This window comes from Ipomoea nil, unplaced genomic scaffold (assembly GCF_001879475.1).
Source record: "Ipomoea nil cultivar Tokyo-kokei standard unplaced genomic scaffold, Asagao_1.1 scaffold2159, whole genome shotgun sequence".
In the NCBI taxonomy this organism is placed as follows: Eukaryota; Viridiplantae; Streptophyta; class Magnoliopsida; order Solanales; family Convolvulaceae; genus Ipomoea; species Ipomoea nil.
Genome location: NW_017618587.1, coordinates 2,242,004 through 2,265,634, shown reverse-complemented (window position 1 = coordinate 2,265,634; position 23,631 = coordinate 2,242,004). Strand labels below are relative to the sequence as shown.

Genomic DNA, 23,631 nt, shown 5'->3' with positions numbered 1-23,631 from the left:
CCAATATTAAATTCTAAAATGGTAATACATCACAGAGTGTTTGGAAATGTACCATTTGGTGAGGTGCATTTGTACGTGCATTTCACTCTGGTGCATTTTCGAACACTCTGTGGTGCATTTATGCATCTCTAATGGTGTAATTTACACTGGTCGCATGGGAAGCCTTGTTTGCATTTGATCCGGTATATATATATATATATATATATATATATATATATAAAGTTGATTAGTTATAAACTTGTGGGTCACTGGTCACGTTATGGGTTATCATGGTGAGAATCCATGGTGTTAGTTGGAAGCACTCCTCCCACATGCACCAGTTGCTTCAAGGTGCTGTCCTGTGAAAAAATAATGGTGGTTATTCATGAGCATTGAAGTTGCATGTAGTTGGCTCCATTGTTTTGCTTAGCTTTATGGAAGCAGAAGCTTTCATTGTCATCATTGCGAGACGAATAATAAGTTTTAGTTAAAATGTACTCTGCAATACTTTTTCTATGAATTTACAAAAAAGTATTACGGAGTACATTTTATCTACCTACCACACACTAAAACTAATCTTGTTTGTGCGACATGATAAAATTTTAAAGAGTGACAAATCCACATAGTTGTATTATCGGGAGACCTAGCTAGCTAGACTATTATTAGAGATTAATATATAGTAGGTGAAATTTCATATTCGTCCATTAGGAGCTATGGACTTATCAAGTGGATGTAGGAATAATAAAAGGGGAGAAGATGTCCGCATACTGACAACTTAAAAAAGTAGTTATACAACTAACTGACATAACCATAATAAAAGAGATGCATGGGTCGACATAATGGTATTCTTAGTCAGCTTTTGATCCTCCCAGTCCCCATTATATTAGGCCATTGAACATCATCTGCATACTACGGGTGAGTACTAGGTGTATTGTGTTGGTTTAATTTTATGACCATATCATCATTCTGAGGCAGAAAGTCATAGCAACGATGATTAGGTGAGGACTGAAAAGGAAGCAGGCCATGTGGTTTCACAACTTGTTTTCCGTTAGTTGAATTGTATTGGTGCCAAAAAAACTGTGATCATTATTTAATGGTGTACATTTAATAAATTCTTTTCTTATGTATACATACAAAATAAGTCTCACTCCTCTTATGTAATAGTCTAATATTGGGAAAGAAGATATTGAAATTTTCTTCATAGAAAAGGGAGAATGTATCAGTCAATTTTCATATTTCCACAAGTTTTATCTTGGTATGTTGGGCTCTTGATGTAACTTGGCAAATTATGCTATGGATCCGGGTACATATGGCAAGGTGGGCTCCGATTATATTTATAATTTTTGGACTCTATATTTACAATTTTTGAACTGAATATTCACAATTTTAGATCTCAATATACAAAATTTCAGAACTCAATATTCACAATTTTTGAACTCTATATTCACAATTTTATAACTGAATATTCACAATTTTAGATCTCAATATACAAAATTGCAGAACTCAATTTTCACAATTTCAGAACTTTATATTCACAAATTTTAAACTCTATATTCACAATTACAGAACTGAATATTCACGTTGTTTTCAATAATTTTTTTTAAAAATTAATGACTGTGAAAACGGTGCCACTAACGACATCATTATTTTCACATGCAAACTGCGTCATTTTGGACCTGGGTCCTGACATAACTATTGATGTAATTTGTACACGGCTGATTTGGAGTGGGCCCTTGGATTTTATTACTGCTTTAACATTATTGATTGGGTCGATAGTCCATTTTCTACTTAAGGGAATTTACTTCTTGAATTGGGCTGAGGCCATTTTTAAGATTAAAGAATGGGCCGTATCAGTGCCAGATTTGGACTCCCTCTTCATTGGGCGTCTTTGTGTTACATCAATCGTTATGCTGTGCATCCGTATGCACTATGCATGGTGCATACAGATGCCAAAACGACGTCGTTTTATTAAAAAACGCGCGTCTCCCCTTTAAAAAAAATTCAGGTTCGACTCTCAGCAACAACATTATATTGTTCATTCATTCTGAAATTTTAGTTCATAAATTATGGAATTATAGTTCATTGATTATGGAATTATAGTTCATCGATTATGGAATTGTAGTTCATCAATTCTGAAATTTTAGTTTATAGATTATGGAATTTTAGTTCATTCATTCTGAAAATTTTAATTCATAGATTAAATTATGGAATTATAGTTCATCGATTATGAAATTTTAGTTCATATGTTGTTGCTGGGAATCGAACCTGATTTTTTTTTTAAGGGGAGACCCGCGTTTTATTAAAACGACGTCGTTTTTGCATCCGTAAGCATAATTTGCCGTGTTCCAACATTCACTTTTGTTTTCAAAAAAAAAAAAAAAAAAAAAAAAAAAAAAAGAGGTAACGTCACTTTTTGTATCTATCCTAGGGTATGCCCGAGCCGACAGCGGAAAGCACCACCGCTCGCAACCATCGCCCGAGAACCAGCATCGCCATCCCTCCGCCTTGCCGTCGCCGACGCCATCCACTGTCGTCGTTTCTCCGCCTCCCAGCGACGGTCGCCGGAAGTTCGAGAAGTAACGACAATCTGTCACCGTCGTCGCCTGAAGGAGAAGATGAGCAGTGACGTCGCCGGGAAACCCAGCCTCGCCTCCGCCGTCGTCCTCTGATTTCTTCGCTAGCTTCGCCACCGAATGGAGACGGTAACCGGCGAAACAAATTCGGCGAATCCAAGTAGTAAGGCAGTAGGTTATGAAAAAAATTTATTTTATTTCGAAATTAATTCATTTATATTTTTCCAAAATTATTTCGGAAAAATTTATATATACATTTATGAAATCCAAATATATGTGTACATACTGAAAAATAGCTAAGCACAAATATATGTATGCACTTTAGAGAGATACCAAGTGTAAGAATATTAATATATAGGATCTAAGTATCTAACCTCCAGGTATACTTCATGTTATAGTTGATGTTTGATTAATTGATTCCATTCTGGAGAACTGTCACTTTCCCTAGATGTTTGATTCCATTATGGAAAACTGTCATTTTCTATTCCATAGTTAATGTTTGATTCCATTTTGGAAAACTTTCATTTTCCATTCCATAGTTAACGTTTGATTCCATTTTGGAAAACTGTCATTTTCCATAGTTAATGTTAGATTCCATTTTGAAAAACTGTCATTTTCTGAAAAATGACTAGAATTGTATAATTAAACATTTTAATTGTTTTATTTAGAATATAAAATACAAAAATATTTATAATTTATAATAATAAAATAACAATTTAAATGTAATAAAAAATAATTTATAATATTATCTTTCTGGCTGTGCATTTTCATCCCCACAGTTGGAAACCATCTCCGGTGGCTGATGTTCGTCAAATCGACCGCTGGAGATTTAAAAAAAATTCAAAGCTAAAAAAAAAGGAGAAATACTTTGCTGGTGGATGGAAGAAGGGGTTTGAGAGAAAGAAGAAAATGAAGAAGGGATTTGGGAGAAGAAAGTGAAGAAAAGTTGAGAGAAAGAAGGTTGTGGTGTAGCTGTGGAATTTGCCAAAACATCCTTATTTTCCCTTTGACCGGAAAATGATTTATGTTGGCTTCAATTTTTCAGACTCTTCCAAACACTCGAACTCCTGGTTTCCAAACACACCCAAAACTTGAATCATTTATATAATTCATTTTACATTTATCAGTTCTTGAATTTATTCAGTTCCTTTTAGTTTGTATCACTGATTAATTATAAACTCTTATAATCTCATGAATCTGGGGAGTATAATGATTTTGTTAAGTTTGAATCGGCTGTTGTAGTTCTCCAATTTAATGATGGTTTTACATATATCAAACACACAGGACTAGAAAGTATGGCGAAGAGGTATCTAGAAATAAATGCAGGGAGCAAGAGATCTCCATTCATTTATTTCCGTTCCCATTTTTACTGAAATACTTTCAAATTTTGTTAATTCGTTAAAATATGGTTGATACTTTGCAGCTCCAAATTGTGGACTAAGTGCATAATGTTCGTTAGAAAGTCGATCTTTTGCTATCAGCATTTCTGAATTACAACTTTTTTTAAAAAAAAAAAAATATGTAAACCTTTTTATTTTTGCTGCTGCAGTCTGCAGAACTGTGATTGGAGATGCATTATATTCGGGTCTACTGTCCCTCAAGAATATTATATTCTTGAAAGTCAACTATCCCTTGTAGAATAATATATTCTTGATAGATGAAGTGTCCTTTGGAGAATGAGTTAGGTGTGAGTTAATTAGGTCCTACACCTATATAAAGGGCCCTAACCCTTAAATTATGAGATCATCATTCATAGCCAATTAAGGCCTAGCTTCTCTCATCAGATTCCATTTCATACGGTTGTTGATTGTCTCGTAGTCAATAAAACCAGGAATAAAAGGATCAAAAACATGGCAAAGATGGTGGTGTTGGGTGTGTTTGTTCTGCAGCTTATATGCTGCTGCAGCTTGTATGGGCATGCAGATGCTGGTTCACTGGTCAAGTTTCTGCCGGGGTTCCAGGGCCCCTTGCCCTTCCACCTCGAGACCGGGTCTCTACATACTTTAATTTTCTACTTTCATATATATCTATATATAAAATTCTGATAGTGCATGCAGATTCATGTAGTTTAGGCTATCCCTAGGCAAAGATGATGCATGCATGCATGTGTATTGTTAAGTATACTTCTAATTTGGGTCGAGTCCTTGGTGAGGTTGTTGATTAGTAACTACGTACCAAGTTACAACAGAAATAGCGTAGCCCAGTGATCTTTTTTGTTTGAGCTTATCAGCTATAGGCAACTTAAGCTGGTTTAGTCTTACTATACGGATTTCTCTAAATCAAAAATATATTTCTGATTTGATTTGGATGCATTAATTATATTGATCAGGTATATAGGAGTTGGAGATGTGCAATATTTCTACTACTTCACCAAGTCTGAGTCTAATCCAAAGTCAGACCCTCTCATGATATGGTTATCTGGAGGCCCTGGCTGCTCTTCTTTTAGTGGGCTAGTTTATGAGATTGGTAATTCATGGAATTCACCTAACAAGCTTAGTTCAAATGGGAGCTTTTGCTAATAAGTATTTTAATTTGAGGGTGCATGTTTGCAGGTCCCATAACTTTTGTCCCAGTGGAATATAATGGAAGCATGCCTGAATTGATACTAAACCCCTACTCCTGGACAAAAGTACAGCATTTTTAAGTTACTGTAATTTTGATCGATGAATTGACTGATATTGTGGTGACACATTTATCCTATTCTTTTTTCAGGCGGCAAGCATTATTTTCTTAGATTTACCTGTAGGAACTGGATTTTCTTATGCAACAATTCCTCCTGCTAAACAATCAAACACTCTCCAAACTACCCATCAGGCATACGAGTTTGTTCAAAAGGTTTCACTTAGCTTAACCTCAGTGTTGTGCCACAAATTGATGATAGCTTTATAACTCAATTTATTCAAATTAACGACGAACTATATTTAATTTGTACAATGGTTACTTGAACATCAAGAATTCATGTCAAATCCATTGTATATCGGGGGTGACTCATTTGCAGGCCAATTCGTTCCTGTCATTAGTCAAGTCATATCTAATGGTAAGACCTCACTACATTATATCTCTTTATATATTCATTATTTATAACTTATAGTGTGATTTAATATTATTATTATTTTTTATCTCCACAACTATGCTCTCATCACTTCATCTTTTGGTGAATGCAGGGAATGAGAAAGGGAATAACCCCCAAATTAATCTTAAGGTTTGCAACCTGCAAGCTGTAGATATGTGTGTGTGAGGTTTTAATTTGCTAAAGTAAAATTTGGAATGGTGCAGGGGTATGTTCTTGGCAATCCAGTAACTTTTCTAGGTGAAAACAGCTATCAATTCTCTTTTGCCCATGGAATGGCTCTCATTCCTGATGAACTTTATGAGGCAAAGTCTTTTTTTTTTTTCCTTTTTTTTTTTAAAAAAAAAATAATTTGTAAAGTATGTTTCACACTTAAATCTAATTACAATGACAATATAGTTGATTATTTTATAATAATACAGTCCTTGGAAGAAAATTGTAAAGGAGAAAAGTATCAATAGAGAGAGCCGGGTGGTAACATAAATCCAGAAAATGTTAAATGTGTGAGGGACGTTCAAATTTTTGAGGAGGTATTTTGGTCACATGTATTTATCTATTTTCTTTTTCTGTTTTTTAATTTCTTCAACCCTGGTGTAACTTGATAGATTTCTTGTTTTCGTTTTTTGATTTAATAGTTGACTAGCGACCTTCAAGTTGGTATGATATTAGATCCCAGTTGCAGTGAACTTCAAACATCACAGAAATTGTTCACCAACAGGAGATCTCTTGACGAGAAGCATATAAATCTTGTTAATCTTAATTCACAATTTTCAAACCAATGTCGTGTAAGTCATAAAATACCCAATGCTCAACCTATTATATTATGACTTTCAAAGTTATGAAACCTTCATATTAAATTATTTATATCAAAATTTAGGAATATTTTTATGCTCTGTCGGACTTTTGGGCGAATGATAAGAGTGTTCGAGAGGCACTCCACATAGCACAGGTAACCCTAGCCTTAGAAAAGAAAGATGAAAATTGGAAACTAAGAGCTGTATATTTCAATTTTTCATTTTTAAAAATGTTTTTAGCTTAAAAAAACGCACGTTTTTATCAATAAACATTTTTCAAATTTTAATTATTTGGGACTATAATAATGTTATAGAAACAATACAAATTCGAACTTTTGATTTTGAGAAATTTTTAAGTAAAGTTATATGTGTTTATATATTTGAAAATTTTAGAAAATAATTTTTAAAATAAAAATGTATAACTAAATATATTTTATGTTTTTCACATTTAATTTTTAAAAATTAAAAATTTTTCGGATAAGAGTCAAATAAATTATTCAATTTTTATAAAAAATACAATTAAGCCATCAAAATCTAAAAAATTTCAAATAAATCATTAAACTTGAAAAAATGATGCAATTAAAGTTGAATGACTTATTTTACCGTTATCCCAAATTTTTTAAGTTAAATTAGTAAATAATCGTGTAATATTTTGTTTTCCTTCTCATTTATATAAATTATTATTATTATTATTATTATTATTATTATTATTATGAGCGCAGGGTAGTATTGGGAAATGGGACAGATGCAGCAATCATTTGGAATATGAATATGACCTAGACAGTGTAGTTCCATATCATGCAAATCTCAGTGCTAAAGGTTATAGATCGCTTATTTATAGGTAACAATAATTTATTTATTTTATATTTTAATTTTTTTTTGTTAACTTTTTATGTTACATAAAAATGATTATTATCATTTTAATATTTTCCGTACAATGGAGACCATGATATGATTGTACCATTCCTATCAACGCAAGCATGGATACGGTCTCTAAATTACTCTATTATTGATGAATGGCGACAATGGGATGTCGAAGACCAAGTTGCTGGGTTAGATGATATAATTTGCTTTTATATATATATATATATATATATATATATATATATATATATATATATATATACACACACACAAACTAAATTAATTTTAATTTTTAAAAATTTTATCAATCATGTATATAGGTACACAAGGACTTACTCCAATAATATGACATTTGCAACGGTGAAGGGTGGAGGCCATAACGCTCCTGAGTTTAAACCTTCTCAATGCCAAGTTATGGTAGGAAGATGGCTTTCTTCCAATCCACTGTGATCAATCTACTGATTAATGTTCTATCTTCAATAATTAAATTAGGCATGATTGCTTAATTTGTAACCATTATTTCTATCATTATTAAGAGTACGTTATTTGTATTATTAATCACATTGAGTTGAGTTCATTGTTATTGTTCCCAATAAGTTGAATTCGTAATTCAATGCAAATGAATTCGAAACTTATTTGAAATTTGAAAAACTAGTAAAGATCTTGAACTCTTGATGAATGCAGTGGATAAATGGAATATATATATATTTCATTGATTTGTGGAAAGGCCTACATTTACTATCTGAAGATTTTTTTATTTTTTTTTAATTTTAATATTGTCAAGATCAAATGCTTACTACAATGTAAAAAATTATAACTAAATGTGAAAGCATAACTGTATTTTCTTATACTACTGTAATAATCGATGCTACATTTTTTATAACAAAATATTAGATTTGATCCTCAACTTCCGCGCAACCTACATTATTAAATGTTTGCAGACAGTATTTATGACTTCCAATACTATTTCAAGAATTTTCCAGCTACCAACGTACATTATTAAAAGTCTGCAAGCAGTATTTATGACTTCCAATACTATTTCAAGAATTTTCCAGCTACCACAAATTTGATAGATCCCAATTCACTCACCTAATAAACACTTGCTTAACGTCTTCACTGTTTGATAGATCCCAAATTCAACTCACCTAACAAATTCACACCGTGTGAGTTAGTTCCTACACCTATATAAATTATAAAGAGCCCTAACCTTTATATTATACATCTTGAAGAAAGAATTACAGGATAAAAAACATGGGAAAGACAGTGGTGTTGGGTGTGTTTATTCTGCAGCTTATATGCTGCTGCAGCTTGTACGGACATGCAGATGCTGGTTCACCGGTCAAGTTTCTGCCAGGGTTCCAGGGCCCCTTGCCCTTCCACCTCGAAACCGGGTCTCTAAACAATTTAAGCTGGTTTAATCCTACTATACGGATTTCTCTCGTTAACCAAAAATATATTTCTGATTTGATTTGAATGCATTAATTATATTGATCAGGTATATAGGAGTTGGAGATGTGCAATTCTTCTACTACTTCATTAAGTCTGAGTCTAATCCAAAGTCAGACCCTCTCATGATATGGTTCTCTGGAGGCCCTGGCTGCTCTTCTTTTAATGGGCTAATCTATGAGATTGGTAATTCATGGAATTCTCCTAACAAGCTTAGTTCAAATGGGTGTATTTTAATTTGAGGGTGCATTTATGCAGGTCCCATCACTTTTGTTCCAGTGGATTATAATGGAAGCTTGCCTCAATTGATAATAAACCCCTACCCCTGGACAAAAGTATTGTATTTTTAATTTACTGCAATTTTGATCGATATTAACTAATTAATACTATGGTGACACATTTATCCTATTCTTTTTCAGGTGGCAAGCATTATTTTCTTAGATTTTCCTGTGGGAACTGGATTTTCTTATGCAACAATTCCTCCTGCTAAACAATCAAACACTCTCCAAGCTACCCATCAGGCATACGAGTTTGCTTTAAAGGTTTCACTTACCTTAACCTCAGTGTTGTGCTATAAATTGATAGCTTTATAACTCAATTTATTCAAATTAACGACGAACTATATTTAATTTGTACAGTGGTTACTTGAACATCAAGAATTCATGTCAAATCCATTGTATATCGGGGGTGACTCATTTGCAGGCCAATACGTTCCTGTCATTACTCAAGTCATATCAGATGGAAAGACCTCACTATATTATATCGTCTCGAAATATTAATTTAAAACATATACTATGGTTTAATAATTATTTTTTTTAATCTCCACAACTATGCTCTCATCACTTCATCTTTTTGTGAATGCAGGGAATGAGAAAGGGAATAACCCCCAAATCAATCTTAAGGTTTGCAACCTGCAAGCTGTAGATATGTATGTGTTTGTTTGTATGTGTGTAAGGTTTTAATTTGCTAAGGTAAAATTTTGAATGGTGCAGGGGTATGTTATGGGCAATCCAGTAACTTTTCTAGGTGAAAACAGCTATCAATTCCCTTTTGCCCATGGAATGGCTCTCATTTCTGATGAATTCTATGAGGCAAAGTCTATATATATATATATATATATATATTTTTTAAAAATTTGTAAAGTGTGTTTCAATTCACACTTTAATTTAATTACAATGACAATATAATTAATTAATTTTATAATAATACAGTCCTTGAAAGAAAATTGTAAAGGAGAAAAGTATCAAATGAGGGAGCCGGGTGGCAACATAAATCCAGAAAATCTCAAATGTGTGAGAGATATTCAAATTCTTGAGGAGGTATTTTGGTCACAAGAATTTATATTTTATATATATATATATATATATATATATATATATATATATATATATATATAACCTTGGTGTAACTTGATAGGTTTCTTATTTTTGTTTTTCAATTTAATAGTTGACAAGCGATATTCAAGTTGGTATGATATTAGATCCCAGTTGCAATAGTGGACTTCAAACATCACAGAAATTGTTCACTAACAGGAGGTTTCTTGACGAGAAGCATATAAATCTTGTTAACCTTAATTCACAATCTTCAAACCAATGTCGTGTAAGTCATAAAATACCCACTGCTCTGCTTATTATATTATGAATTTCAAAGTTATGAAAAATCAACTTTAACACAAGCTATACTTGTGGCAACATGCAATTACTTTATTATGAAATTTACCTATATTTCATCACATATATTGATTACTTCTCAAGCATTCATATTAAATTATTTATAACAAAATTTAGGAGTATCTTTATGATTTGTCGGACTATTGGATGAATGATAAGAGTGTTCAAGAAGCACTCCACATAGCACAGGTATAACCCTATCCTTAGAAAAGAAAGATGAAAATTGGAAACTAAGAGCTGTATATTTCAATTTTTTATTTTTAAAAATATTTTTAGCTTAAGAAAACACACGTTTATCAATAATCATTTTTCAAATTTTAATTATTTGGGACTATAACATTATAAAAATAATACAAATTCAAACTTTTGACTTCTGAGTAATTTTTTAGTAAAGTTTTATGTGATTTTATATTTGAAAATTTTAGAAAATAATTTTTAAAAAGTAAGTGTTTTCAAAATTTTTAAAATAAAATTGTATAAGTATAAATATTTTATGCTTTTCATGTTTAATTTTTAAAAATTAAAAATTTTTGGGATAAGGATCAAATAAGTCATTCAATTTTTATGAAATTGCAATTAAACCATTGAACTTGACAAAATGATACAATTAGACCTTTCTTTTTTACCTCCTAAAAGTTTAATAACTTATTTGATCCTAACCTAATTTATTTTTTGTTAAATTAGTAAATGATCGTAATATTTTGTTTTTCTTCCCATTTATATAAAAAATTATTATTATTATTCTTATTATTAAATATAAATTATGGGCGCAGGGTAGTATTGGGAACTGGGAAAGATGCAGCAATGATTTGGATTATATATATAAGCTTGATAGTGTAGTTCCATATCATGCAAATCTCAATGCTAAAGGTTATAGATCACTTGTTTATAGGTAATAATAATTTATTCATTTCATATTTTAATAAGATTTTTTTTATATTTTTATGTTACATAAAATGATTATTATCATTTTAATATTTTACGTACAGTGGAGACCATGATATGATAGTACCATTCCAGTCAACGCAAGCATGGATACGGTCTCTAAATTACTCTATTATTGATGAATGGCGACAATGGAATGTTGAAGGCCAAGTTGCTGGGTTGGATGAAAATTTACTTTTTTATATATACACACACACACAAACTAAATTAATTTTAATTTTTAAAATATTTTTTTTATCAATCATGTATATAGGTATACAAGGACTTACTCCAATAATATGACATTTGCAACGGTGAAGGGTGCAGGTCATATCGCTCCTGAGTTTAAACCTTCTCAATGCCAAGTTATGGTAGAAAGATGGTTTTCTTCCAGTCCACTGTGATCAATCATATCTATTGATTAATGTTCTATCTTCAATAATTAAATTAGGTATGATTGCTTAATTTGTAACCATTATTACTATCATTATTATAATATTATGAGTACACTATTTGTATTATTATTCACAATAAGTTGAATTCATGCATTATTGAGACACTTTGGTAGTATAGATAATTCTTAATTTTTTTTTACTCATTAAGACACATCTCACAATTTACCTTATTTACAAAATTGAACATGTACAATAATAGACGTGACATTATATTAAGTTCAATCATTTTTTTCCAAAGAATCTTTTAATGGGGAAGAACAATTTAAATTATACGCCTATTGCTTGAATTTGTTGCGGAATTGGCACTTGATAGATAGCTCTCCAACACACTTGAAAACATGGATTGATGTGTCTATAACGGAGCTATCCTAGACCCATGTGCTCATATAATATATATGAACACATGGAACACATGCGTGGCTCTAATATATCCTTTTCCAAGAGTTATTCTAGAACCATGTGCTATAATATTATATTATTATTAACATTCTAGAGCCATGTGATATATATATATATATATATATATATATAGTCGCGTTCAGGTACGAACGGCGCGCCTAGGAACGAACTGCAAACTATCTAGAGCGCGCCACGTATTCAGATCTATGTGCACCTATAGTTATAAGTAGGTGCACCTGATGAATGAATGTTAACAAGGCAAAGTTACATACACTTATAGGTGAAAATATGTGCACTTGTAAGTGATTTTATCCTACACTATTACTTGCACAGGTGCACTCGATGAATGAATTTTAACAAAGACAAAATTACATGGACTTTAAGATTGGCTGCCTGAGTCTTGAGTTTCAATATCAGATAGGATCCATTAAATGTAGTGGTAAGCAAACTAATCAAACCATTGATATCAATCAGATCAGACAGTTGACGCAGGATAATATTCTGCATGCTTATTTTTAAATGTAAACCTTTTTATTTTTGCCGCTGCAGAGCAGAGATTGAAGATGCATTATGATTGGGTCAATTGTCCCTTAAGAATATAATTAATTTATTATATTCTTGATAGATCAAAGTATCACTTGGAGAATGAGTTAGAAATATTTTTTCCAAATTGTCCCTTATATATATATATATATATATATATATATTGGGCCCATAGCTAGAAAAAAATTTGGGTTATTTTATAAATTTTGGTCAAAAGTCAAAAAAATTATTTTGACCATTCATGGCAAATTATGTTGTGCATCCGTATGCACCATGCATGGTGCATACGGATGCAAAAACGACGTCGTTTGATTAAAAATGCACGTCTCCCCTTAAAAAAAAAAATTCAGGTTTCCCAGCATAAACTCTCGAGAACATTTCATATACAAAATTGACCCTCTAAAAAATTTTGAAAAATAATTTTAAAAACTCTAGAGAACTTTTCTAAATATAGAAATTAATTTCATATACAAAATTGACCGTCTAAAAAATTTTGAAAAATAATTTTATAAACTCTCGAGAACCTTTCTAAATATAAAAATTAATTTCATATACAAAATTGACAATCTAAAAGATTTTGAAAAATAATTTTAAAAACTCTAGAGAACCTTTCTAAATATAGAAATTAATTTCATATACAAAATTGACAATCTAAAAGATTTTGAAAAATAATTTTAAAAACTCTAGAGAACCTTTCTAAATATAGAAATTAACTTCATATACAAAATTGTCCCTCAAAAAAATTTTGAAAAATAATTTTAAAAACTCTGGAGAACATTTCTAAATGTAGAAATTAATTTTAGAAAAAATATTGAGCCTCTGAAAAATTTTGAAAAATAAATTTTATAAACTCTCGAGAACATTTCTAATATAGAATTAATTTCATATACAAAATTGATCCTCTAAAAATTTTGAAAAATAATTTTAAAAACTCTGGAGAACCTTTCTAATTTTAGAAATTAATTTCATATACAAAATTGACTATCTGAAAAGTTTTGAAACTAATTTTATAAAGTCTAGAGAATCTTTCTAAATATTGAAAATAATTTTAGAAAAAATATTGACCCTCTGATAATTTTATAAACTCTAGACAAAGTTTTTAAATATGGAAAATATTTTCATATACAAAATTGTCCCTCAAAAAATTTTGAAAAATAATTTTAAAAACTCTGGAGAACCTTTCTAAATGTAGAAATTAATTTGAGAAAAAAAATTGACCATCTGAAAAATTTTGAAAAATAATTTTATAAACTCTAGACAAAGTTTTTAAATATGGAAAATAATTTCATATACAAAATTGATCATCTGAAAAATTTTAAAAATAATTTTATAAACTCTAGAAAACCTTTCTAAATAGATAAAATAATTTTAGAAAAAATATTTACCCTCTGAAAAATTTTGAAAAATAAATTTTATAAACTCTCGAGAACCTTATAGATATGTAAATATGTGAACGTATCTATGCGTATACTTGCGTGATCCTCTATGATCCTACGTTTGCTGATATGTTTAAATGTCAAAACTATTTATTTTTCAAACCTATATCTACTTTACAGGTTTGAGTAGTTTATACTTAGCATTTTATGCTAATCGGGTTTTTTTCCTTGTTTTCTTGATAACCCTTTTTAGGTTTGGTTTGATGCATGATGAGAGCACGAAAGAGGCTTTATCTTGATAGTTTTCTTCTTTAGTTTGACCTTAGCTAGTAATCTTTTGAAGTTGACATTATGTTGGTAATGATGTGACTTTTAAGTCTTATGTTTATAGACTTGAATATATATTAATGAAGTTAAACTTTTAGATTGCTTTGTGTAGTAGAATGGCTATGGAATTCTAAGTTAACATATTGTTGAGTTGGGGGTGTTACACGGATGGCTGACAATCCAGATCTCTCTTTACACGCAATTACAGGTTCTAATCCCGGTCAAACCATGCAGGTGCTTTCATTGAGAGTATGAACTTGGAAGGCAAAAAATAAAAATCTCGAAGGACTTTGAAATCTTTTGGTCTAGACCATGAAGGCTTACAATAATACACTGTGTATCATCACCTTGAGGACAATGTAATTTTGATTAGCGGAAAAATGATACAATCACAGTGTTGCTGCAATTATTATTATTATTATTATTATTATTATTATTAGTGGAATTCATAGGCGGTAGTTTTATTAGTGGGATTCATGGGTAATTATAACACAATAATGGGATAGTAAGCAAGTTTATTATCCTGTATAAATAGATGTCGTATTTAAGAGGGGACACCTTAGAAATTTATAATTTGACTTTCTATTAAATGAAAAATTGGGAGAAGAAGCACTCCAGAAAAACTTCTATATAGGGGAGAAGAAGTAACACTCCAACAAAGCTTTGCATTTTCATTCTTAAGTTTTAGGCCTGTGACGCGATATGAATCCCAGATATCCCGACCTATAACAATTATATTTCATGGCTAAAACAATATCTTATTTAATAAGATTCCAAAAGAGAGAGACTACTATATATATGTTGGATATGGTGAATAAATCGATACACAAAATATATATAAAATATATATTTGTCCCGAAAAATGAAATTTAATTTATAGAAAATTAATTCCAACCAATTTTGGTACGAAACCAAAATTATATATATATATATATATATATATATATATATATATATAAAAGGGATTTATTTTATCAAAAACTAATCCCACCACAACTAGTACGAAATTAGTACAAGGGATTTAATCCTTACAAGATTAATCCCACCACTTGGTACGAAACCAAAAAAAAAAAAAAAAAAAACGGGTTTTTAACATGAGGTTTTAACCCAACGAGAAGAAAGAAAAAGCAGAGGAAGCCCGAGTCGTGTGTACACACACTCTCCTTAAAACCGATTCGTCGCCTCACGAGGGTGCTAGGAGCGTTGTAGCGTCAGTCTCCCAGGATAAAACGGATCACAACTTTGGTGTTCGAGCACTCAAACTCAAAGTCCGGCGAACTAGAACACAAGCTGAGCACTCCGATGTTTTATGGAAGATGTTGGCAGAATTTTCTCTTTGTAAATGAAGGATGAAAGTTTTAGAGAAAACTAAAAAGTTTTTGAGAGTTTCAAAAACAAAATGAACAATCTGCCAACACACAAACTTTTTGTAGGAGAAATAGAATTAATAGCTTATTCATGGCACATTAACCAACATAAATTCAAAATTTAATAATTGGATAATAACGTTTGAAACGGTCGTACTTATTATCATAATAATACCAACGGTCACGAACTTAATATATGATTAATTCGTACTGACCATAACCACATGTTTCGAAAATATCTGAACGACCGAGAAGTTCGTACAAACCTAAAAGGTTAACGAATTGGGAGTGAAAAGCACATCGGCCCACGAGCACCGAAACGGTGCAGCACGAATCAATGCATATCGCATTGACTCGTGCTCACCGAATCCACAGCACGAAGGGAGCACGAACTTCAATTTAAGCTTTCAAGTGGATGCATCATTCATCCATGCATAGTGCTATATTCCCAATTCCAAAGCTTAAGTTTTATTGAGCCTTAATTAATAAATTATGCTCAACATTAACATGCATTATTGGCACGAACCATCAGTGCTACAAATAGCACGAATCATATTACTTAAGCTTAAAATTTCACTTCTCTCTAATAGGGTTCACTTTGAGAATCAATTTCTCATTCACCTATTATCCATTTTGAGCGTATATTATATCAAATTCTTCGTCTTACTACGAAGAACTCGAATCCACTTTGACCCGACCCAAATCGAAAGTGGATCCCACATATATTTGTACCATAAAATAATCACTCAAAATGTCATTTTTAACTAAAAATTCTAACAATATATATGTGTGCACGCGCGTGTGTGGGGATCTTGACCTCTAACAATCTATATATTATCTTGTCGTCCTCACGATATGTTCAAGGATTTTGATCTTTGGGTTTGCCGAGCTAGAGCAGATATATATCTCCATGTCTCTGTCATTTGTTGGCGTGATCCGCCTGCAAAACCTTAAAGTCTTTAAAATGCTTAATTACGTCCATGAAAAATGACATATAATAATAATAATAAAATAGTAACAAGAGAACAGTCCCCATCACCATCTATATTAGAACGATCACCCTCGATGGCTCGATGTACAACATAAATACTCCATTTTTATTATTATAGTAATAACTGTATTCTGTACGTCTTTTTCTGAATTTGTCAATGCAGTTTCCAGATAATAATAATAATAAAAACAGTAATATATATGTTAATTAAGCAGCGCAGCCAGCTGAGATAATAAGTAGCAATTCAATCAAGCTCAGTATTATTGCAAGTGCCTGAAAGTGCAAAAGAAATGGTCACAGAGAAGCTTATTAACAGTGCACAGATATGGTGCTGTGTGTTTCTGTATCTGCTGGTGTTTGGAGATGGCGGTTCACAAGTCAAATTTCTGCCTGGATTTCAAGGGCCTCTCCCTTTTGAACTCGAAACCGGGTATGCTTTAAGAATGATATATTTTTTTCTTTTTGGGAAACTCGAGGTAAACCAGTTTACATTTTTCATTGCTAACTGGCTCAAATCAAGAAAACCAATCAACCTGCAGGGAGTCGAACTTAGAACCTTAACTGCGTGGGTTGTCCCAAGAATATAATGCATGATTTAGTTTCTGAATTGATGATCAAGAATTGATTGTCTGTATCAGTTACATTGGAGTGGGAGAGTCCGAGGATGTTCAGCTGTTCTATTATTTCACCAAGTCAGAATCGCAGCCTGAATCTGACCCCATTATTCTTTGGCTAACTGGAGGTCCTGGCTGCTCTGCACTCTCTGGGTTACTGTTTGAAATAGGTAAATCAGATTACAAATTCTTGGATTTTAATCGCTATGTTATACAAATTCTTGAGTGTTTAAATGCATGGTAATAAGCAGGGCCGATTACTCTTGAAAAAGAGAAGTATAATGGGAGCTTACCTAGGATTGTTTTGAATCCTTACTCTTGGACAAAGGTGAATCTTTTGTCTGTCATTAGTTGTCTGCATAGGAACTGTTACATGCCCTCATCACTAAAGTTGAAAGCTTTGAGGAGCTATTAGGTTGCAAGCATTATTTTCTTGGATTCGCCCGTGGGTACTGGATTTTCATATGCCAAAACCCCATCTGCTTTGCAATCTAGTGACATGCAAACTTGCCATGAAACATATGAATTTGTTCGGAAGGTAAGACTTCAATGACAACTTTTAGTTAAAACCGAAATGCATCCTGATAAAAAGTATCTGTTTTGATCATATTTTGGTGGTTTGTTTGCAAGTGGTTGAATGATCACCCGGAGTTCATATCCAATCCATTCTATGTTGCCGGGGATTCATACGCTGGCATTCTGGTTCCAATCATTTCTCAGCTCATATCTGATGGTAAGACATGAATGATATGTACAGAACTACAGAAATAACAGAAGTATTGTGCTTTAATGTTTATCCATTCTAGTTAGTACTTCTTGCAACCATGCAGGGAATGAGATGGAAATTCATCCACAGATTAATCTCCAGGTTTTGTCAAAATTCATGAACTCCTTGTTTTTTGTTCATGGATGAATTCTTAAAACACCATATGACATATAAAATGATTCCAGGGGTATATGCTTGGGAATCCAAAAACATTTCCAGAAGAAAATGACTATAAAATTCAATTTGCTCATGGAATGGCACTTATTTCTGATGAACTGTATGAAGTATGCATCTTCTTGACTCCCCACATACTTCACTCGTCTTTCCCCAACCATTATAACAGCTTAAACTTTTAGTTGAAACAGAACTCATTAACCGAATTTCATATTCTAAGCAGTCTCTTCAGGTAAACTGCAATGGAAAGTACCAGAGTGTAGATCCCAGCAATGCAAAGTGCTTGCAGGATATAAACACTTTGAATGAACTGATCAATGGAATTGATGGTGCACAAATCTTAGACTGGACTTGCGGTTTTGCAGTCTCGATGGCAGATGATGATATTGCCAGCCAACGACGAAGATCTCTTCACCAACAACTCAATCATCACCCACTATCTGCACTAAAATGCCATGTAAGTCTTCCTGCAAATAAGATTAGCAGAAATTGTTGGTTAAGCTAAGCCTCCTGATTCTCTTGTAACAATCATCTGTCATGAGATATGCAGATTGATTGGTATAGGCTCTCTTATTACTGGGCAGATAATGAAAGTGTTCGTGACGCCCTCCATATAAACAAGGTATGATAATTGATAAGGAAGTCATTACATTCCTTCAAGAAAAGGAAAGTAAGCTAAAACAAGTAGAAAATGTGGTTTTGATGAGTACAGGGAAGTATTGGGAGCTGGACTAGGTGCAACCTTAAATTGCAATACAAAATAACAACCTGGAATAGCATTCCGTACCATGCAAACCTCAGTGCTAAAGGATACAGGTCTCTTATATACAGGTAGCTAGATGGGCACCTTATGGCTAAGAATCATCAACCTTAAAATGAGCTGTTTAGACAAAAATTAATGAGCGTAAAAGTTGTATATGAAACAGCGGTGATCATGATATGATGGTCCCCTTTCTTTCTACTCAAGCGTGGATACGATCTCTGAACTACTCTATCGTTGATGAGTGGCGACCATGGACTGTTGAAGGTCAGGTTGCTGGGTGAGCCCTCAACTAAGGTTTCTTTTGGTTTATTTAAGTTTTGATTTGTTAAACAGTAGAAATTCTAAGTAGATATGTCTTGCATTTGTCAACAATGTAGTTACACAAGGACATACTCCAACCAGATGACATTTGCCACTGTGAAGGCAAGAAAATTATTTCACTTTCTTAATTGCATCACCAATTCATTGAGCATGTCTTGTATGAGATTGTCTCACGTGAGACATATAATATTTTTTTTAGTTAAAATGCACTCATTAAAATTATTGCATTTTAACTGAAAAATATTACACGTCTCACACAACTTATTCCAGGTGAAGTCAAACAACCTGAATCTTTTTTTTTTTTATTGTTTTTCTTGAAGGGTGGAGGGCATACAGCACCAGAGTACAAACCTCCAGAATGTCAGGCCATGATAGAAAGATGGCTATCTTATAAACCTCTGTAGGATGTATTCCTTTCATACAGGAATATATGATATCTGCATATATATTATATAGTATGTCATCCATGTTTAGCATATATTATATGTTGTCATCCAACTCTCTCAATAAGCTTAAAATTGGCATTTAATAAATAAATAAAAGCATTCTTTCAAGTTTGTATATTCAGATTATTATAATGCAATCACTTGAACAATGTTGAGCATGAGGTTAAAGCATTAACCAGCATTTCTTAAATGCCGAAGCATTTTCTTGCCTGGTGAAGAGACCAGTGACGCATTCTAAAGTCACCTACTGAACTAACATCACATGTTTTGGTGAGTCCTCTTCTTTTCTCCTGCTGTCTACAGCTTCATTGGTTCTGTTACTATGTCCTTCACAGATGAACCTAAGTGCAAAACAGTCAGAAGTACAAGTTCAGTATGTTATTAAATAAATATAGGCAACCCGAGATTGTTCACAGTTGTTGACATTCAAAGGGTCTTTCGCAATTCATACAATTCGTGTCAACCAATTGAAAGCATGAAGCATATATGCATGTCGAAGTTGCTGTGATCAACACACTTACCAGATACCCTCTAACTCCATGGGTAATGCAAACGTTTTTCTCTTTCCCTTTACTAGTTTGAAGAAACAACCAACTGTGGTCTAATCGATTGGGTTCAGTAGTATAATGACTCATCAAATTAAGTAAGACCAGCAGGCTGAAACACTCCCATGTACCTATAATCAATAATTGTATGGGATTACTTGACTCAAGAACAAAGGTGCTTAAGTTTTGTGAAAACTTTGTTCTTGAGTCAAGCAATCCAATACAATTATTGGCAAGCTAAGCTAGATGCTCATTCCATAAACCTATAATCACAGATATTCCAATTATAACACCATGTTTACATGAGGTACTGGTAGACACATGTGCCACTTATAGAGATAAAATTCAGCATTCTTAACAAGGCAAGAGAATACACAAGCCATACTAACGTGATCTCAAATAATGAAGAAACCACACATAATATTAAAAAATGTTAGATACCTGAGAATTGAACTCGGTAACATTGCCACTGGAATTTTCTCCCTTCTTCACCCACATTAATCGATTCTCTACCTGCTCAACCCTTTGTCGAGCCGTCCTTCCGTAACCACCTACATATCCATGCCGACCAACAGCACTACCACTTATCCTTCTCACATTGCCATATTTTCTATTATCATTCCTGAATCTGTTTTCAATATTATTAGCCCAAGGTCCTGCACAAGTTCTAATCCTTATCCTCCCCTCGTCACCATTTTTAATTCCATCCTCGGCCACTCTAACAACCCCCTCCTCTACCTTCTTTTCCTCATCTCCAAATTCTCCTACCTGCTCGTGAACCTTAGAATTAATGCTCTGTTGCTGACTGCTTACCCCCGTTCTATCATTGCCATCTTTGCTATCATCCAAAGAGAAATCCTGAGAACTCATATCAATCTTCACAGCCGACTGCCCTATACCACTTTGTCTCCCCTTCTCACCCTTTTCCTTTGTATCTTCAACCACTAGAACAACCCCCTCTTCTGCTTTCTTTTCATCCTCTCCTAATTCTCCTACCTGCTTGTAAACCTTAGAATTCATCCTCATGTTGCCATCTTTTCTATCACCCAACAACAAATCCCGAGAACTCTTATCAATCTTCACCCCCGACTGTCCTATGCCACTTTGTCTCCCCTTCTCACCCTTTCCCCTTCTATCTTCAGCCACTCCAACAACCCTCTCCGCCCCTTTCTTTTCTTCCTCTCCTACCTGCTTGTGAACCTTAGAATTCATGCTCAGTTGCTGACCACTTACCCTCACACTCACATTGGCATCTTTTCTATCATCCAACAACAAATCCTGAGAACTCTTATCAATCTTCACTGCAGACTGTCCTATACCACTTTGTCTCCCCTTCTCAGCCTTTTCCTTTCTTTCTTCAGCTCCTCCAACAACTCCCTCTTCTTTCTTTTCATTCTCTTCCAATTCTCCTACCTGCTTGTGAACCCTAGAATTCATCCTACCGTTCCCATGTCTCTTAAAGCCACCTCTCCATTCCTTCCTTTCTCCTCTACGTTCTCCCCCAAAACCCTTTCTGCTATCCCGTTCAACCCCATTTTCAGAAACCACACCTCCATTATCACCATCCAACTGAAGTTCCTCAACACTTTTCCCTTTCCCATTACTCTCCTCACTCACAACCGTTGGAATTTCCCCCTTTTCAGCCACATTTTCCGGATACTTCACATTCTGTGGAGCCCTAGGTTTTCTTCCTTCCCAGTGCTTCTTTTCCTTTATTTCCTGGTTTCCCCCAATTACCACCGAGCCACTGCTCTCCGGCTCCTCGTGCTTCCTCACCCAGCTTTCACCTCCGCGCCGATCCCTCGCGATTTGCTGGCGACGGCGAGGAACATAAGCAGGCCCAGATTTCCCGCGATTCTGGTTCCGGGTCGTTGGCGTAATCACATCCCTAGACCCGCCCGCTCTTTCCTCTTTCGCTTCGTGCTCCATGTTCTGTTGCTTATTAAGTTTCGCTTCTTCCTCCTCTTGCTTCTTCTGCAGCCACCGCTCCTTGAGCATCGTCAGCGTAACGTAGTTCGGGGGAAGAGAAGGCGGCGGCGGCTCATTAAAGGAATCTTTGTCGTCGGATTCCTCCATTGGAAGATGAAGAGAAGGAAAAGCAGAAGGTTCACTGGGAGAACAGAGAAGGGTTGTGTTCTTTGTGTAAAGAGAAGCAAGAAAGCGCCAAGTTGACTACAAGACGAAAAGCAATAATTAGGGGTTGGTTCATACACGAGAATAACTAAGAAATGCCAAAATGGTTTTTTTTTTTTTTTTTTTTTTCTTTAAATCTCTAAATTATATGCTAATATTGCTATCCGGAGGTCCAACGGTATAATTGTGGCTTTTTCAAATGAAAGAATTTAGTAACATTTATGTGATTGAAATGTGAGATTTTGACACTTAAAAACCAAACGATAACAAATCTATTATCATTTCAATTAGGTGGTAACATACCGGTTTCTATAAAATTATTAAATTGCAAAATATATTATAATACTTCAATAATAATATTTTTAAAATAAACAAAACACTTTTTTTTTTTTTTAACTCCATTTAAACTATGATACCTCTCTTAGTAGAGAGGTGCTTGGAGGAGTTGGAGTGACCATGATGGCAAGTCATTCTCATAATGGAATAGTTGTAGCTCACAAACATTGATGGCTTCTAGAAAATGATAACTTATTTAAACCGTTCATAAATGGATCGAGCTCGATATACTCAAAAGTATTAGAGCATCCGCATTAATTGGGAAGAATGTTGGGATAATGTAAGAGTGATTAGGAAAGAGAATGGAGAGGGGAGAGAAAAAATATAATAATAATAAAAGAGAAAAAATTGATTTTTTAAAAAAATAAAAATAAAAAACTGATGTTGTCAAGCGCACTGCACACGCCCGGCTTTTGCCCAGCTGTGCGAAACGCGCACAGCCTTACTTCTTCTTCTTCTTCTTCTTCTTCTTCTTCTTTTTTTTTTTTTTTTAATTTCTGACATTAACCCACATTTTGCAAGCTGATTCTTTTTCAAATAACTCATTCCCACATCAAGTATTATTTTTTACTTGAGTGATTTATTTCTGAAATAACTCCACTTAAACCACTAGTGTGGATGCTCTTACCCCAAACAATTATTATTATTATTATTATTATTATTATTATTATTATTTGGTGTGTCACCTAACTATCCATAGATGTTCATCATCTCTGGGTGGCTTTCTAGTTTCCAGCAAGGATTAAGAAATTTTT

At 33.3% G+C, this 23,631-nt stretch overlaps 4 protein-coding genes across 14 annotated transcripts; 3 read left to right on the top strand and 1 right to left on the bottom strand.

The window, feature by feature from the left end:
* The first annotated feature begins 4,387 nt into the window (after positions 1-4,387).
* Positions 4,388-11,826, top strand: LOC109149418 (serine carboxypeptidase-like 12). Of its 4 annotated transcripts, none has more exons than XM_019297178.1 (13): positions 4,388-4,542; positions 4,882-5,018; positions 5,105-5,181; positions 5,265-5,387; positions 9,365-9,467; positions 9,591-9,628; positions 9,719-9,817; positions 9,938-10,045; positions 10,173-10,325; positions 10,514-10,585; positions 11,170-11,288; positions 11,386-11,499; positions 11,595-11,826. In XM_019297178.1, exons 1-13 carry the CDS (start codon positions 4,403-4,405, stop codon positions 11,722-11,724), a joined length of 1,413 nt encoding a protein of 470 aa, XP_019152723.1. In that variant the 5' UTR covers positions 4,388-4,402; the 3' UTR covers positions 11,725-11,826. The 4 variants fall into 4 exon arrangements, with proteins under 4 accessions (XP_019152723.1, XP_019152724.1, XP_019152725.1 ...); XM_019297179.1 differs by lacking the exon at positions 9,365-9,467 and adding an exon at positions 5,487-5,589; XM_019297180.1 differs by lacking the exons at positions 9,365-9,467; positions 9,591-9,628; positions 9,719-9,817 and adding exons at positions 5,487-5,589; positions 5,717-5,754; positions 5,829-5,927.
* Positions 6,067-7,834, top strand: LOC109149424 (putative serine carboxypeptidase-like 52). The gene is made up of 6 exons (XM_019297189.1): positions 6,067-6,152; positions 6,258-6,407; positions 6,500-6,571; positions 7,139-7,257; positions 7,355-7,468; positions 7,601-7,834. Exons 2-6 carry the CDS (start codon positions 6,282-6,284, stop codon positions 7,728-7,730), a joined length of 561 nt encoding a protein of 186 aa, XP_019152734.1. The 5' UTR covers positions 6,067-6,152; positions 6,258-6,281; the 3' UTR covers positions 7,731-7,834.
* A 5,207-nt stretch (positions 11,827-17,033) lies between the features above and the next one.
* Positions 17,034-19,970, top strand: LOC109149419 (serine carboxypeptidase-like 17). 2 transcript variants are annotated; one of them, XM_019297181.1, is made up of 13 exons: positions 17,035-17,208; positions 17,417-17,562; positions 17,644-17,720; positions 17,808-17,930; positions 18,023-18,125; positions 18,223-18,260; positions 18,344-18,442; positions 18,556-18,789; positions 18,883-18,954; positions 19,045-19,163; positions 19,259-19,372; positions 19,473-19,518; positions 19,737-19,970. In XM_019297181.1, exons 1-13 carry the CDS (start codon positions 17,069-17,071, stop codon positions 19,818-19,820), a joined length of 1,395 nt encoding a protein of 464 aa, XP_019152726.1. In that variant the 5' UTR covers positions 17,035-17,068; the 3' UTR covers positions 19,821-19,970. The 2 variants fall into 2 exon arrangements, with proteins under 2 accessions (XP_019152727.1, XP_019152726.1); XM_019297182.1 differs by lacking the exon at positions 19,473-19,518 and having other exon boundaries at positions 17,034-17,208.
* LOC109149417 (spore wall protein 2) lies at positions 19,941-22,607 on the bottom strand. Of its 7 annotated transcripts, none has more exons than XM_019297175.1 (4): positions 21,454-22,607; positions 20,849-21,252; positions 20,651-20,670; positions 20,243-20,337 (listed from the first exon to the last, which is right to left on the bottom strand). In XM_019297175.1, coding segments are annotated over exons 1-4 (1,455 nt in total). In that variant the 5' UTR covers positions 22,484-22,607; the 3' UTR covers positions 20,243-20,336. The 7 variants fall into 7 exon arrangements, with proteins under 7 accessions (XP_019152717.1, XP_019152715.1, XP_019152720.1 ...); XM_019297174.1 differs by having other exon boundaries at positions 20,245-20,337; positions 20,849-21,403; positions 21,596-22,607; XM_019297171.1 differs by having other exon boundaries at positions 20,249-20,337; positions 20,849-20,978; positions 21,012-22,606.
* Between the last annotated feature and the right edge of the window lie 1,024 nt (positions 22,608-23,631).

Coding starts and splice junctions, on each gene's coding strand:
- LOC109149418 (XM_019297178.1), top strand. CDS start 4,403: ATGGCAAAGATGGTGGTGTTGGGTGTGTTTGTTCTGCAGCTTATATGC. Junction 5,388..9,364: donor CATACGAGTTTGTTCAAAAG/GTTTCACTTAGC, acceptor TAATTTGTACAG/TGGTTACTTGAACATCAAGA. Junction 9,468..9,590: donor TACTCAAGTCATATCAGATG/GAAAGACCTCAC, acceptor TTGTGAATGCAG/GGAATGAGAAAGGGAATAAC.
- LOC109149424 (XM_019297189.1), top strand. CDS start 6,282: ATGATATTAGATCCCAGTTGCAGTGAACTTCAAACATCACAGAAATTG. Junction 6,408..6,499: donor AATTTTCAAACCAATGTCGT/GTAAGTCATAAA, acceptor ATCAAAATTTAG/GAATATTTTTATGCTCTGTC. Junction 6,572..7,138: donor AGGCACTCCACATAGCACAG/GTAACCCTAGCC, acceptor TTATGAGCGCAG/GGTAGTATTGGGAAATGGGA.
- LOC109149419 (XM_019297181.1), top strand. CDS start 17,069: ATGGTCACAGAGAAGCTTATTAACAGTGCACAGATATGGTGCTGTGTG. Junction 18,126..18,222: donor TTCTCAGCTCATATCTGATG/GTAAGACATGAA, acceptor GCAACCATGCAG/GGAATGAGATGGAAATTCAT. Junction 18,790..18,882: donor TATCTGCACTAAAATGCCAT/GTAAGTCTTCCT, acceptor TGAGATATGCAG/ATTGATTGGTATAGGCTCTC.
- LOC109149417 (XM_019297169.1), bottom strand. CDS start 22,483: ATGGAGGAATCCGACGACAAAGATTCCTTTAATGAGCCGCCGCCGCCT. Junction 20,671..20,848: donor TTACCGAGTTCAATTCTCAG/GTATCTAACATT, acceptor CTGTGATTATAG/GTTTATGGAATGAGCATCTA.